This window comes from Dermacentor andersoni, chromosome 5, assembly GCF_023375885.2.
Source record: "Dermacentor andersoni chromosome 5, qqDerAnde1_hic_scaffold, whole genome shotgun sequence".
Classification (NCBI taxonomy): Eukaryota; Metazoa; Arthropoda; class Arachnida; order Ixodida; family Ixodidae; genus Dermacentor; species Dermacentor andersoni.
This window is the reverse complement of record NC_092818.1, coordinates 28,135,280-28,148,820: the sequence shown is the minus strand read 5'-3', so window position 1 is coordinate 28,148,820 and position 13,541 is coordinate 28,135,280. Positions and strand designations below refer to the sequence as shown.

Below are 13,541 nucleotides of genomic sequence, written 5' to 3'. Positions count from 1 at the left end.
AGTGATCGGGGCTAAGCACCGCCTTCACTGGCTCTGCATCGACACGGGATCAGTTGTCTACTTCCGGTTGTCTTGGAGACCGTGCGCGAAGCCTCTCCAACCTGTCCACCGCCCACCTGGCAGTCAATCTCAAGCGAGATCTATCGAAGCAGCGCGTATTGTGAGCATTCCGTCGCAGTGCCGGTAACCACAGGCGAGCTGATACGGATAGTTTTGACGGATAGGTGGAGACATAAACTAAAGGCCCTCCATACTGCTATTGCAGTGATGAAGGAGCTTCAGCGTAGACATATGTAAGTGGCCTGATCGGTCTGCCCGGTCCAGCCACATTGTGGTGCAGAGGTTAACCAGCCAAGCAAAGGGGTAATATTGCTGGAACCAAGCGTAACACATTTTAGAAATCTTGAAAAACGTGTTCACGATTACGCTGATGCCAAAAAATATTGTCAGCAAAGTAGAATACACTTGGTTACTGCTATATTAGTTCAGTGTATGGTAGAGCTCTGTGCCACCAGGTGGCTGCACCGTCCCGGCTGTTCCCATTTGCGTCTCTGCTCATCCCATAAAACGCCCACGCACAGTCTGCTTGCACTTGCGTGTACTGGAATACTGGACATGCAAAACACCTTTGGTATACAGTAATCTTTTGTCGTGAAGAGACAGCTGCAAATGCGTAGATGCTGGTGCCGATCAGACACCGACAACCAGCGCTGCAGCCCCTCCATTTGAATGTTTGCCTTGAAGAGGGACAATCTCACAGGTTGACATGTTGCCGTTCGCTGCAATTGCAGCCCATAATGCAAAGGTGAACCATGGTGCATGCAGAAAGGCAGATTGAGACCAACGCAGACCACGCAGCTCGCATCAACACACAGCACGTTGTGACACAAGGAGACGACACTTGCTGGGTGCCAGAAGTGCTCGAGTGTAGTGATAAGTTGTCCTCGTGCATTCTTTTTCAGTTACGTTCCTTTTATGGAAACAAATTAACTTTATAACTATTACGAACAACATTTGTTCACCATAAAATTGGAAAAAATTATCGATGACACATCCTGAGCAACCAATTGGATAGCTCACCCTACTGGCGTCATACGGTCATCTCAGGTTACTTAGTTGGGGCGGATGAAAACTCAGGGGAGCAGCGTGCTGCGATCGGTAGCAATGCACATTTTTGAAACCTTATAATAAATTATGTGCTTTATACGGAACACTTAAATGCATCAAGGTTCAGAAGGGTCAACCCTAATGATTCAATACGTTTGTACAAAATCATCAAAATCATTTCACGGTTCCTTTGAGCTTCACTTTTGCAATAGATGGTTAATATTTGCAATAATTTGCACTGAAATATTGCTTAACTTCTTTGTAATCGATTCATTGCAGCAAAAGAATATGCTCATTTTTGGTCAGAAATAAAGAAAATTATGTGACATAGAAAGGGTTAAGAGCCACAGAGGTCCACCTCAGTGTGGTGGGTGGTCTTTTCTAGATCGCCACTGAATGCAGCTGCAGAGGAAAACAGGCTCTCGAGGGGTGATCAAGGGTGCAGAGAGTACGGTGCAGATAAACACATCAGAATCCCACAGAGTCATGAAAAATCACAGTCCTGGAAAAGTCGAGAGTTACACTACCCAGCCACAAAAGTAGTAATGCACTAATAACTATGCGACTTGATACTACTTCCTGAGCAGGAACCCAGGAGGTTGCCTGTGCTATAGGATAATCTGCAAGTTTTTTCTTCGAGACTGCCGGATCTGCCACTTGCACACCTACTGGAAGTGTGACACAATGAATGCGGTGTTGTGTTCCTACACTCTCATAGCTGCCAACCTGTGAGCTTTAAAATTTGAAAAATATTGTGGACATGAGACCGAGAGAGATTGCATATGAACCAGTCGACCTTGTTCCCCATCTCGAAAGTGCTTTCCAGTACAGGCATGGATGCAACACAGCTCACTAAAAAAATCAAAATTTTGAATCTGTTCCGCTGGCCTTTGCTGTGAGAAGGATGTACACAGAGACTTGCTGCATCAGATAGCAGGGCAGCTTAGCCAGCGATAATGGTTTTGCCATCGTCTGCTGAGCTCATGATCTTCGTTCTCTTTGCAAGAAAGATAATTACTTGCTGTACAAGTGGCACATGAGTATGTTGCTGTTGTGAAAAACTAAACTTTGAAAAATAGGGGGAGGGGGGGTTCAATGTTCGGAAGTTGCACTGTTAATTATCGAGGACATTGGATTGATTTTTACTAGCTGGAGTTCTTTAACCCTTTTCATGCCAAGGACGAGATCAGTTCGTCCATGTGTTTCTGGTAAAAACAGCCAATGCTGATATCTGCTCGTCGACGACATTGTCTGGAAATTTTTATTATCTCGTCGGCAATGCATTCAATTTTGTTTTTTTCATTTCCTTCTATAGTTTTGGGTCAATTTTTGCAACGAATCAGTTGAAATTTTGTTATTAAATACTAAAAATATTGTCTGCATTGTTTTTTTTCTCGAAGTATTCCGCAGTAAAGAAGTGGGTATTTTTTGTCAGATTTCAGAATAATAGCATGGCATGGAAGGGTTTAGCATGCACATAAGTTTAAGTACACGAGTGTTTTTGGATTTCTGTCTTATCGAAAGGCATCTGTGGCAGCTGGGAATTGAACCCAGGACCTCGTCCTGTACAGCAGAATGCCACAGCCGTTGCGGTAAACTGCTCCCAGTCTGTGTTCTGCCCCCAGCAAATGATATCATTAAAAGAGGAGCGCTCCCTCACCCTCTGGGACGAGGAAAAGTGTGTGGCGATGCGGCCCTTGAGGACGTCCCAGCCGGTCATTCGCTGTCCAGTCAAGCCCAGGTAGAGGCCCAGCTTTCCCGGTAGCCGCGGCAACACATAGCTGCCTCCAACATCCGGGAAAAAACCTGTGTGAGAAAGTGTTGCGGGACATGACAGCTGAAGGATGTCACGGCAACACCCTGAAGGGACTGACAACTGGCCAGAATGTGTTGCGAGACATTGATAGGAATAAAATGACCATGATTTATAGTGATAGAATCCAGCATGCTATTTGCGATTTAAGTAGGAATTATAAGTTTGAATTGGCAAAGAAAGTCTCAAGAACCAGTAAGTGGCGAGACATGGCGGTGAAATCTTGGTACTTCAGAGGTATTCTACGAGATTACTGTACATAAGTCAGCTGTTATTAAGTACAACATTATTATTGCTTAAAATTGCAGTTGGTATATTATTAGAGACACGCATGGCTATGGCAACACGCTGAACTCCGTATCACGTGTAAAGGCGCTGTTTAATTTTTCATATGATTGGACTGGTTTTGACTGGTTGAGTACCAAAGCAGTTGGACAGGAAACCACGAAAACACGTAGCTATTATCGCAGAAATAATTTAACAATTCAGAAAACATGAATTGCAGGAACATCGACTTGATAAACAAACTCATACTTTGTTACAGCTATGACCACACTTGTCTGCCTTCCACTAGTGCTGGCATGTAATCGCTATCGCACTCAACTATCACGCGGAGTTTCCAGCATGCTTCCAGTGAATGACTACATCTTCACTACAGATTAAAAAATTCTGATAACAAATGTTCTACAATGTTATCCGCATTAGCACTTCATGATTCGACATTCTGACCGGTAAGCTTTCTAGTGCACTAAGAAAAATGGGTAGCATGAAAATTGGCTGTCAGTCCCTTTAAAGGAATATACTAGCACACACTTTCCAATTTGTGTAAAGTCTACCACATGCTTCCCCCACACAAAAGGGTAACACTTAGTATAAATGCTGTTTTCTAAAGACACTTCTAAGATATTTGATGTGACACCTACAATTGGTCTGAAGATACCAAAACCAGTGTTACGATGTAATGACACAGAGCTAATTTTATGATGTCTTGTAGCAGTAAGCCTATGTATAATGACACTGCTCATAAAAACATTAATGAGCGCTTTGTGCAGGCACCTGACAACCTTCTCTTGTTTAATCAACTGCAGCAGGTTTACAGAGGAATGGATTCCTATTATTGGGTTTGAGGAAGCCCAGAATACAGTCTTTGTACAAGATAGTGGAAGAGATAGCCTAACCTCGATGTAATAAACATGGATAGAACAAATTACTGGTATATAACAAAGTAAATATAAAACATGTCTCGCTGGCATCACTGTGTAATGAATATATGCTTGTAATGAATCTTGAACATAATCAAGATATTTTGATGTTGATTGTGACTTTGTTATAACAAAGTTCGACTATATTAAAAGCCCACTCCACCAGTTAGTTGAAAGTCATGCATGTAAGTACATTAATGGTTAATGGAAATAAATTGGTTTATCACCCCATAAAAATTAATTCGATAACTGAGCATACACATTTAGATGGAGTGCTTTCACTGGGCTTATTGACTGGAGAACTTGGTTTCTAGAAAACGTGAGTCATCAACGGAACTCTGAGGTGAGGGCTGCACTAGCCAATGCGTGTTGCTCACCACTGCATACTACTTTCTAGAACCGAGAAACATTCATGTAGAACTATGGCAGTATTCTCGGGCAATCACTTTTGGTGATAGCTTCACTTTCGCAAGGTTTTGTGAGACTCGGCCCACAAGAGCCAGCGAGAGCTTCTTTCTCGCATTTGCTCAGCCCTTGCGCACATGCATCCAGTGCCAAATCTTGCAAAATCTTGTGATCTTCTTCCAAAAGTGATCTTTCGAGAACACATCCCCTGGCTAGAACCAGTAAAATGGCAAGCACTCACCAATTGCTGTCTCTGGCATAGCAAAAACCGTTCTCTCTGTGGCTACACGAAAACTGCCGTGAACCGAGAGTCCTACACCCTGCAAGACGAGATATGTTGGGACATTAGAACCCACAGCTGGTCACTCATGCCACAGCACCTAAACTTAAAAAAAAGAAGTAGCATTGCAAGGTTGAGCCTACACAGCAACATAGTGTCGAACCAAAGGCTTTTTTGATCTGTTTAAAGGGATCCTGAACCGCCCCTCGGGCTTGGCGAAAAGACAGTCTGCGCATAGCATACGCTGCTGTGAACATGTCAGCCAAGTTTTGCAGCCCGTGCACAGTGCATGGTGCTCGCAAGTGGGTTGCAGAGTCAACTTTTTCTCAAATGCTCTGTTTTCAACAGAAGCCTGCTCCTCAAGCTTTTCTGGATGAGTTATTTCGTAATATAATACTGCACTGCCCCTCCAAAGCCTTCGCAGTACAAGGCACTGAAGAAGGAGCAGGAGCCCTGTGAAGGGAGTGTTTGACTGCCAATAACCCCGTTTCTGCTGAATGCATTGAAGCACTTTTTGCGTAGGATAGTGTAGGATACTGAGCAATATGCGTATCGTTCTCTGTGGACCAAGCGTCTCACGTTTTTTTCTATATTTGTTCGGTAGCCACATTAGGTGCCCAAAGTAGGCATTAGATTGTGGCCAATGTGCTTTTCTTTGCGTTTATTATTTCAGTGCTCCGGCATCACAAAAGAAAAAAGACATTGCGGTGCAGCGAATTGCCGCATGGTGAAAGTTCGATTTCGTTACTTCTTCTTTTGCAGAAAGTAATAGGCCACGGGATGCTTCAGTTGCCAGATACTCTTATTATATTATTACGATAGCAATTATATGGACAATCCAGGCACATTCCTGCCATCGCCGTCGCCCTCATGTTCCGTATAACGTCCAAGGGCGATAACATCGTGACCGCGTGCCTCATGCTGCATGCGCGGATGAAAGCGTAGGGGGGGAGGGGGGCAGGAGTGGTATGGGTGAGCCAATGATGCTGGCTCAAGGGAGAAAAGCGGGGCGGAAGTGCGCTGCCTTCCGTCGCAGGTGATACGTCAGGGGGAGTGAAGGGTGGGGCGACGCCTTCGGATTCTGTGATCTGTGAATCTGTCATCGCCTAACATGTTTGTTTGCCTTGCTTGACGCATTATATAGTGACTTTTTTTTCAATATGTTGATTTATTGGAAACTTATACGTATACTTAAATATCTTGTTGCGAGGTTTTGTGTATACATGCATAGAACTTTGTTTCCAGTGACACTTTTTTTACCTTTATCAAACCGTATCTTTGCATTCGTATATTGCATTGTATCTTCCATTTCTATTGTACGAGGGCGAGTCAAATGAAAGTGAGCCAACCCAACCTGCGCAATAATGGTTCGGTTCATTATCTGCGAGGCATGCGCATAGCACACAGGCATCTCTCATTTGCAAAAGTGACATGCAGATGCAAGGATAAATGTTCTTTAATGCTCCCATACACTGGGTTGAACATGGTTGCGTGACATAATGGACGCTATAAAAGTTGAACAGCATAGTCTCGTGAGGTTTTTGACAGCTGAAGGCGTTTGCCAAAGAGAAATTAGTCACCATATGGCTGCCGTGTACGCTGAACATTGCATTTCATTGGCCACCGTGAAGCGTTGGAGCAAACGGTTCAAAGAAGGACGTGAAAGTTACAAAGACGATTCAAGACCGGGGCAAAGCCACCATGCAATCACCCCCAACACAATTACAAAGGTTGATGAGCTGATTAGACAAAAACGGAGGATACGCATCAATGAACTGGCAGAGCACGTGAACATCAGCCACGGTTCGGTTCACATCATAATTCATGAATGTCTCAGTTATCGGCTCTAGTGTGCACAATGGATGCCCAACATTTTGAACCACCACCAGAAGATGGAGAGGTTCGGTGCTGCCGTGACTTGTCTCATCCGGTATCACAATGAAGGTGATGACTTCTTGTCTGCAGTTGTCACCCGGCGCAAATCATGGTGCCACTATTACGAGCCTGAAAAATGACGGCAATGCTTACAGTAGAAACATTTGAATTCACTATCCCCAAAGAAAGCAAGGGCCTCTATTTCTGCCGGAAAGGTGTTGATTTTTTTTTCGGCCGCCAGGGGCCATTACTGATCGAATTTGCTAAACTTGGAGTAACTATCGATCGTTTTGGATATTGCAAAACGCTGGATCGGCTATGTGTCACAATCAAGAATAAACGAGGTGAAAAATGTATGAATGGGGTCATTTTGCTCAATGACAATGCCCCTCACCACGTCTTTGATGTTGTTAAAAGTTCAAGTGGGAAACGCTGCAACATCTGCCATACAGCCCAGACCTGTCACCTTGTGACTTCCACATTTTGGGGCAGCTGAAAAAACAGTTCAGTGGAACCAGACTTGTGTCGGACGATGACGTGAAAGAGTGAGTAACAGATTTTTTGAAGCAGCAACTCAAGGATGTTCATAAAATGGGAGTCGCGCGACCCCTTAGTCAGCGGGACAAATGTCTCAATGCTCATGGAGACCTTTAAATAAAGTACCTCGTTTGTCATATATTTGCATCGGCTGATTTTAATTTGACTCGCTGTCGTATATTTTGCAGAACTCCTGCCTTTTGTATGTGCTCTCTTTGTGACTATAATTTCAGCGCAATTACAATACACGACCGGTGACAGCTGCTCCTGCGCAATACATAGGAACAAAGGACAGTGTCATTGAGATTTTTCCCTAGCCGTTGCATATGTATGAAAATGTAAACAAGGGTCTTGAATGACAAAGTTTTTTAAAAATATTTGTCCTCAAATTGTTCATTTCACGGCCTTTAAATTTTTCATATCAGCGGCATGCACTGTTTTGCCGGTTTCGAACTGATACAGTTTTAACGATCGTGTGATATTTTCTTTACTTGCAAAATATGCAAAAAACGTGGAAGCATTGATATCGGTTATTTCGGGCACAATTTTTGGGACAAATGAGTGTACTCTTCTACGAAAAAATATTATTTCACTTGTCTTGCGCAGCGTTCAAAAATTCGTTTGCAGCATCTTTGGCAATGACAATGCAGTTATTATTCATGTATTTGATTCCTGAACAAATTTTATGAGGTGGAGGCCAAGCTGCAACATGAGCCACCACCCCCCCCCCTCCCCCAGTCGAAATTTCTGGCTTTGCCACTGGTATGCACCAGTGTGATCAAAAGCCAATCACTTAGCTAGGAAGTGCATCATTTGGATAGTCAAAGTAGGACTTTGTTCATACATTATAGGAAAAAATGTGAGGCTAAACATACTAACTGGGAAAACGTATGACTTGAGGTCACAAACATATTTAGCATACTCGGCTGTAATTGACATCTACGTAAAGCAAAGCATTGTGCAAATCATTGCAGCAAGGGACGCCGATATGCGTGCCAAGCTGGTGGAGCTTGAGTGGCCCAAGACATGCACTGTTTTCCTATTGCATAGTGTTTTAAGACGGTGACGAGATACCAAAATGAAATCGAGCTGATGGGCGACGCCGAAATACAATGCCACCAGAGCAAAATGTGACACCCGCTTTGTGCCATCTGCAGCATACAACGGCGGCGCATTTGAATTATTGCGAATTACAAGTGTGCGGCAAGCTTCCAATGACACCATGCCATGCGTGCTGCAATACAGATAGATAAAGACGTTTATCGCAATAGGGTTGGACAAGATAGCTGTGAATGCGACATGCGTGCCGGCATTTTCCCACGACACGGGCGAGCGAATGCTGTGGGAAAGCTTCCATGGCAGGCACCTACTGCTCTCTGTCACTCGTGCTTCACGCTTTTTCTTGTTCTTGTGGGTTCTAGTGGTTGGAGAATGTATCATATGATCACAGTTTAGGTGTACTGAACGTTAGGTCCGAAAAACTGTTGTTTTCGAAAACGTATCAACCAGTAAAGAAAGGAAGCATAAATGTACTGTGTCACTTCCTGTGTACACGACTGGGAACATAGGTGCCAGGAAATCATACGAAATGGGACTGTGCAAGTGAGGTTCCGTGTACGTAGGTCTCCCACCACTGAACGACAATGTGATAGTAACCTACTTTAAACGCTCATGAGCACATCACAATGCACCTGCCTCCCGACAAGCTACGTTGAAAACTGCAATGCTCCCACTTTAAAGTGATAGCAAGCCAGTGTGCATTCACAAATGTGGTAGCATGGTTGAGCCACAGGCGCAGCCAATACATGGACGAAAAGCTCCAAAGAATCTGGCCTACCTGCAGAGGTATCCCATAAGTGTCCACTTAGTGGAGATGTCCATTTTGTCTGCTGCTGCAATGCTGATTGGCTGTGGCGTCTCACAGCTGCGGACATGCAACCCAGCCCAGCCAATCAGAAGTTCAACAGCAGAGGAAATGGACATGTCCACTAGGCGAACACTTACAGAATACCTCCCCTGGACACCATTACTTTCTTTTCCGAGAGGGAGGGGGGAAGAGTCGTTTCGAAGCAGAAAAAAAAAGTAACATTCTAGTTACAGTCAAACCCGGCTATATCGAACTCGCAAAAAAACGCCTATCAGTTTGATATAGAGCATAATTCGATATAAGCCTGCTAAATAATTGGATGTCATAAAAGCACATACCATTTATAAAATCACTTTATTAACGAAACTAGCTTAGTTTGGCATAAATTAGTCCTGCATTTTCTTCTGCTTGGGCAATTTCGCTGCCTGCGACGCACGCACTTCCCCACGTTGTCTAAGGAGTCGGAGCAGCTGAGGCCGCAACCTTCCGCATTCGCGCAGAAGCGCCAGACTAATGCGAGTGCACCAATCACTTCGGAGGATATGGGCAAAGGACCGTAGTTGCTTTCCTTGTGCCTACTGTCATTTGTGCTCGGTACGATGTCGGCGATGTAGTCTTCGTTTCCGGGCTCTACCGTGGTCGCGACACCATCATCTGCACTCACAAACTCGTCCACCGTTAATTCGAATGTCCCGGAAATTTTGACAGCTCGCTCCAAACTTCGGCAACACCGGCAACGGCTTCGTCGCATTCATCAGATTTTACAGTCCTCACCGAGCACGCGGAAACCGGCACGTATGAAGAACCCCTCGTACACGGCCGTGCGTATGCGTCGGGCGCCATGGGCACCGGGTTGCGAGTCTGGCCACTTTAGCCCTAATCGTGCCGAGAGTGCTCCTCGGAATCTTGCACGCTGCGGGGACATCCAACTTCTCATCGTGTTCGACGCGATTTATGATTTCGAGCTTCACGACGAAAGGCAAATTCTGCCGCTTCATCACGGCAACACTGCGGGAGAAGGCCCACAAGGCACAAACACGATAAAACAGAGAAGCAGCCAGACAACTCGTACTTTCGCCATCTTGCACAAAGAGAGCACAAGAGCTTCTGATTGGCTGTCTGAGCAAGCGCTGTAGGCGGGCCAGGATCATCTTTTGCTGGGGAGTGTCGCTAGATAGTGATCTAAAGAAAGGAAGGACGCTTGATTCTGCAACCCGTGTGGGAGCACGGCGAAGCGTCGTCAGGGGAGAGGGGGTGGCAAGTGAAAGATGATAGAAAAAGAGGGAGGATGGTGGCCTAATAGACTCCACTATGCGCGACACGGGGAGTGTCGACGGCTCGCCCGAACAGCCCGAGGCAGCGCGGTCACGGTAGGGAGAGCGGTTGGACGGAGCCGCGCCGCCGGGTTTTCCCGCTACCGCGAGGGGAAGCCAACTTCTGGGGGCACTTTTCCGCCGCTTGACGTTCTATATATCGGGAGTCACTGCAATATTTGTTCGATGTAAGCGTAATTTTTGCTATATATACTCATTGTAACTATACCGTGACCAGAAATTGTTCGATATATAGAATAATTCGATGTAAACGGGTTCGATATAGTCGGGTTCGACTGTGTATGCATTCTGCATATGCAAACATAACTTATTTTCTTTTTTCAGTTAAGTTCAGTACACACTAAAGTACACAAAAATCTGGGTAGGATGTTTACACACACAATGTGCACCGCAAGCAGATTCCCAAACTAAAGGGATTGGAAGATTAACAATGTTTATGTGCACATGCAACAAACATGGAATAGAAACACTTGACATGTTGCCCTTCAAACATTCCAGTAAGATTACCTCTGTTTTGATAACGATAACCAAACTTTACTGATGATAGGATCACCTGCAGAACACATTTTTCAGCCTCAATAGTTTTTCCCTCAGCAATGTCTTTTCAATGCGAGTTTAGCTGCAAGCTTAAGCTGTTTGTGTGTCACCTAAATCATTGCCACCCTGAATGATAGCAGAATGGAATAACTTATCTCCTTACTGTGGAAAAGGCGCAAAACTACGTGAAGAAACAACAGGACTAGAAAGTGCCATGTGGTCAGCAATAACATATTGTTACGGGGATGTTGGGAGTATAAGACTGTATTTATAATGTATATGTAAGCAGGGTCAATGGGGTTAAAATGGCTGACTAGTAACAACACGCAGCAGCCAGCCTCTCGCCTATCTTCTTCTTCCTCTCTAATTTCATCTTTCCACAACAGGACCCCCAGGTGGTGAAGTGCCGACTCAGCACATGGTAGGCGAAGAACTGTGAGTGAAGTATGGCTCCAGCCGCGAAATGTGCACGACGTCAACAGGCGGTGGACGTGAGGATGGATAAAACTGTAATGGTGCGATCTCGTAATTGACGTCCTTAACTTGACGTGGGACTTCATAAGGCCCTGTGTAGCGAGAGAGAAGCTTCTGGGAGAGGCTGACCTGACGACATGGTGACCAAAGCAGCACCCAAGCACCTGGGGTGAACTGAACCTTGGGAATGGCACCGGTCGTGATGCTCTTTTTGCAGATGCCGAAAGGCTAATAAGCGAGATAGGGTGACTTGACGTACCATGTGAGCGCGATCGTTGACTTCATGAGCACACTCAGTGGCAACGTGGGGGCACAGAAGGTAGGATGGTGTCAAAGGGCAAAGTGGGGTCACGACAATACAAAAGATAAAAGGATGAATATCCTGCGGTGTCATGTCGGGACGAGTTATACACGAATGTCACATAGGCCAGCGTGGCATCCCAGTTGCGGTGATCGTTGGAAACATACATCGACAGCATCTCTGTGAGTGTTCAGTTGAGATGTTCCGTGAGACCGCTCGTTTGTGGGTGGTAGGCGGTGGACAGCTTGTGCTGAGTGGCACAAGAGTGGAGGAGGTCGTCCACAACCTGAGACAAGAACGAGCGGCCACGGTCTGTAAGTAACTGTCGAGGTGCACCATGCTGGAGAATGATGTTGTGAAGGAGAAAATCGGCGACGTCAGTTGCGCAACTAGTCGGCAACACCTTTGTTATTGCATGGCGTGTCACGTAATCAGTAGTGACAGCGATCCACTCATTCCCTCTAGTCGTCGTCAGAAAAGGGCCAAGCAGGTCAAGGCCTACGCGAAAGAATGGTTCAGAGGGAAGTTCAGTTGGATGAAGTCAGACAGGTGGCAGGGGAGGTTTCTTCTGGCGCTGACAGAATTCGCAAGTTGCGACATAACGGCACACAGAGTGGTACAGACCCGGCCAGAAGAACCGGCGTTGTATGCGGTCGTATGTATGCAAAACTCCAAGGTGTCCCGCCGTATGTGCATCGTGAAGTTGTTCGAGAATGACGGATCGCAGATAACGAGGAAGGACAAGGAGCCACACAGGGGCGTGAGGGTTGATAGTGCGGTGGTAGAGGATGCTGTCCTGTAGCATGAACATGCGGCACGTGCCGTTGGCGCTGCCAGATTGCACTCCGGCGATGATGGACTGTAAGCATGCGTCGCCTTGTTGTTCAGCGTGCATGTCGGTCACGTCAGTCAAAGCCATCACGCAGGTCGTTGGATCATGCGCAACAGGATCAGGAGGATCAACAGAGTGACGCGAGAGGCAGTCAGTGTCCTTGTGCAGACGTCCAGACTTATAATTGACAACAAATGAAAAGTCCTGGAGCTGCAAAGCCCAGCGACCAAGCTGTCCTGTGCGGTCCCGGAGAGAAGACAGCCAGCAGAGGGCGTGGTGGTCTGTAGCGACCGAAAACATACGGCCGTACAAATATGGCCAGAACTTTGCGACAGCCCAAACTAAAGCCAAGCATGCCCACTCGGTGATGGAGTAATTTCTCTCGGCAGGTGACAGCAGGCGGCTGGCGTAAGCCATCACGCACTCGGTAGCATTCTGCTGTTGGACGAGAGCAGCGCCGATGCCGTGGCCACTTGTGTCAGTGTGGACTTCGGTCGGTGCAGATGGATCAAAGTGGGAAAGTATGGGAGGGGTGGTCAGAAACCCGATGAGAGCGGCGAACGTGTGAGCTTGCTCGGGGCCCCATGAGAATGGCGTGTTCTTCTTTAGAAGATCTGTCAAAGGCCGAGCAATGTCAGCAAAATTTTTGACGAAATGGCGAAAGTAAGAACACAGGCCGATGAAGCAGCGCACGTCAGAAGCAGAACATGGCACAGGGAAACTGCGTACGGCGTGAACTTTTTCCGGATCTGGTTGGACACTGGATGCGTCAACGAGGTGCGTCAACACGGTAATCTGACGGCGCCCGAATTTTTCTTTATTTATTCTTTATTCAAGAATTACCCCGCATTGCCCGAAGGCGTTATAGCAGGGGGGTTACAGCAGGGAAAAAAACAAATCTTCATTCGTACAGCACACTTGCTCTTCACACAGCTGATTCCACTCCACAATAGTTCTGACAAAAAAGGAATCCGCAA

At 46.0% G+C, this 13,541-nt stretch overlaps 1 protein-coding gene across 1 annotated transcript in view; it reads right to left on the bottom strand.

Annotated features, from left to right (window-relative positions):
- Positions 1 to 13,541, bottom strand: part of Hibch (3-hydroxyisobutyryl-CoA hydrolase) — a 52,927-nt gene that overhangs the window by 14,656 nt on the left and 24,730 nt on the right. The window contains exons 6-7 of the mRNA XM_050177465.3: positions 4,769 to 4,847; positions 2,768 to 2,913 (exon numbers count right to left, since the gene is read on the bottom strand). Of these exons, the coding sequence (XP_050033422.1) occupies positions 2,768 to 2,913; positions 4,769 to 4,847 (225 nt within the window). The remainder of the gene's footprint in view (positions 1 to 2,767; positions 2,914 to 4,768; positions 4,848 to 13,541) is intronic.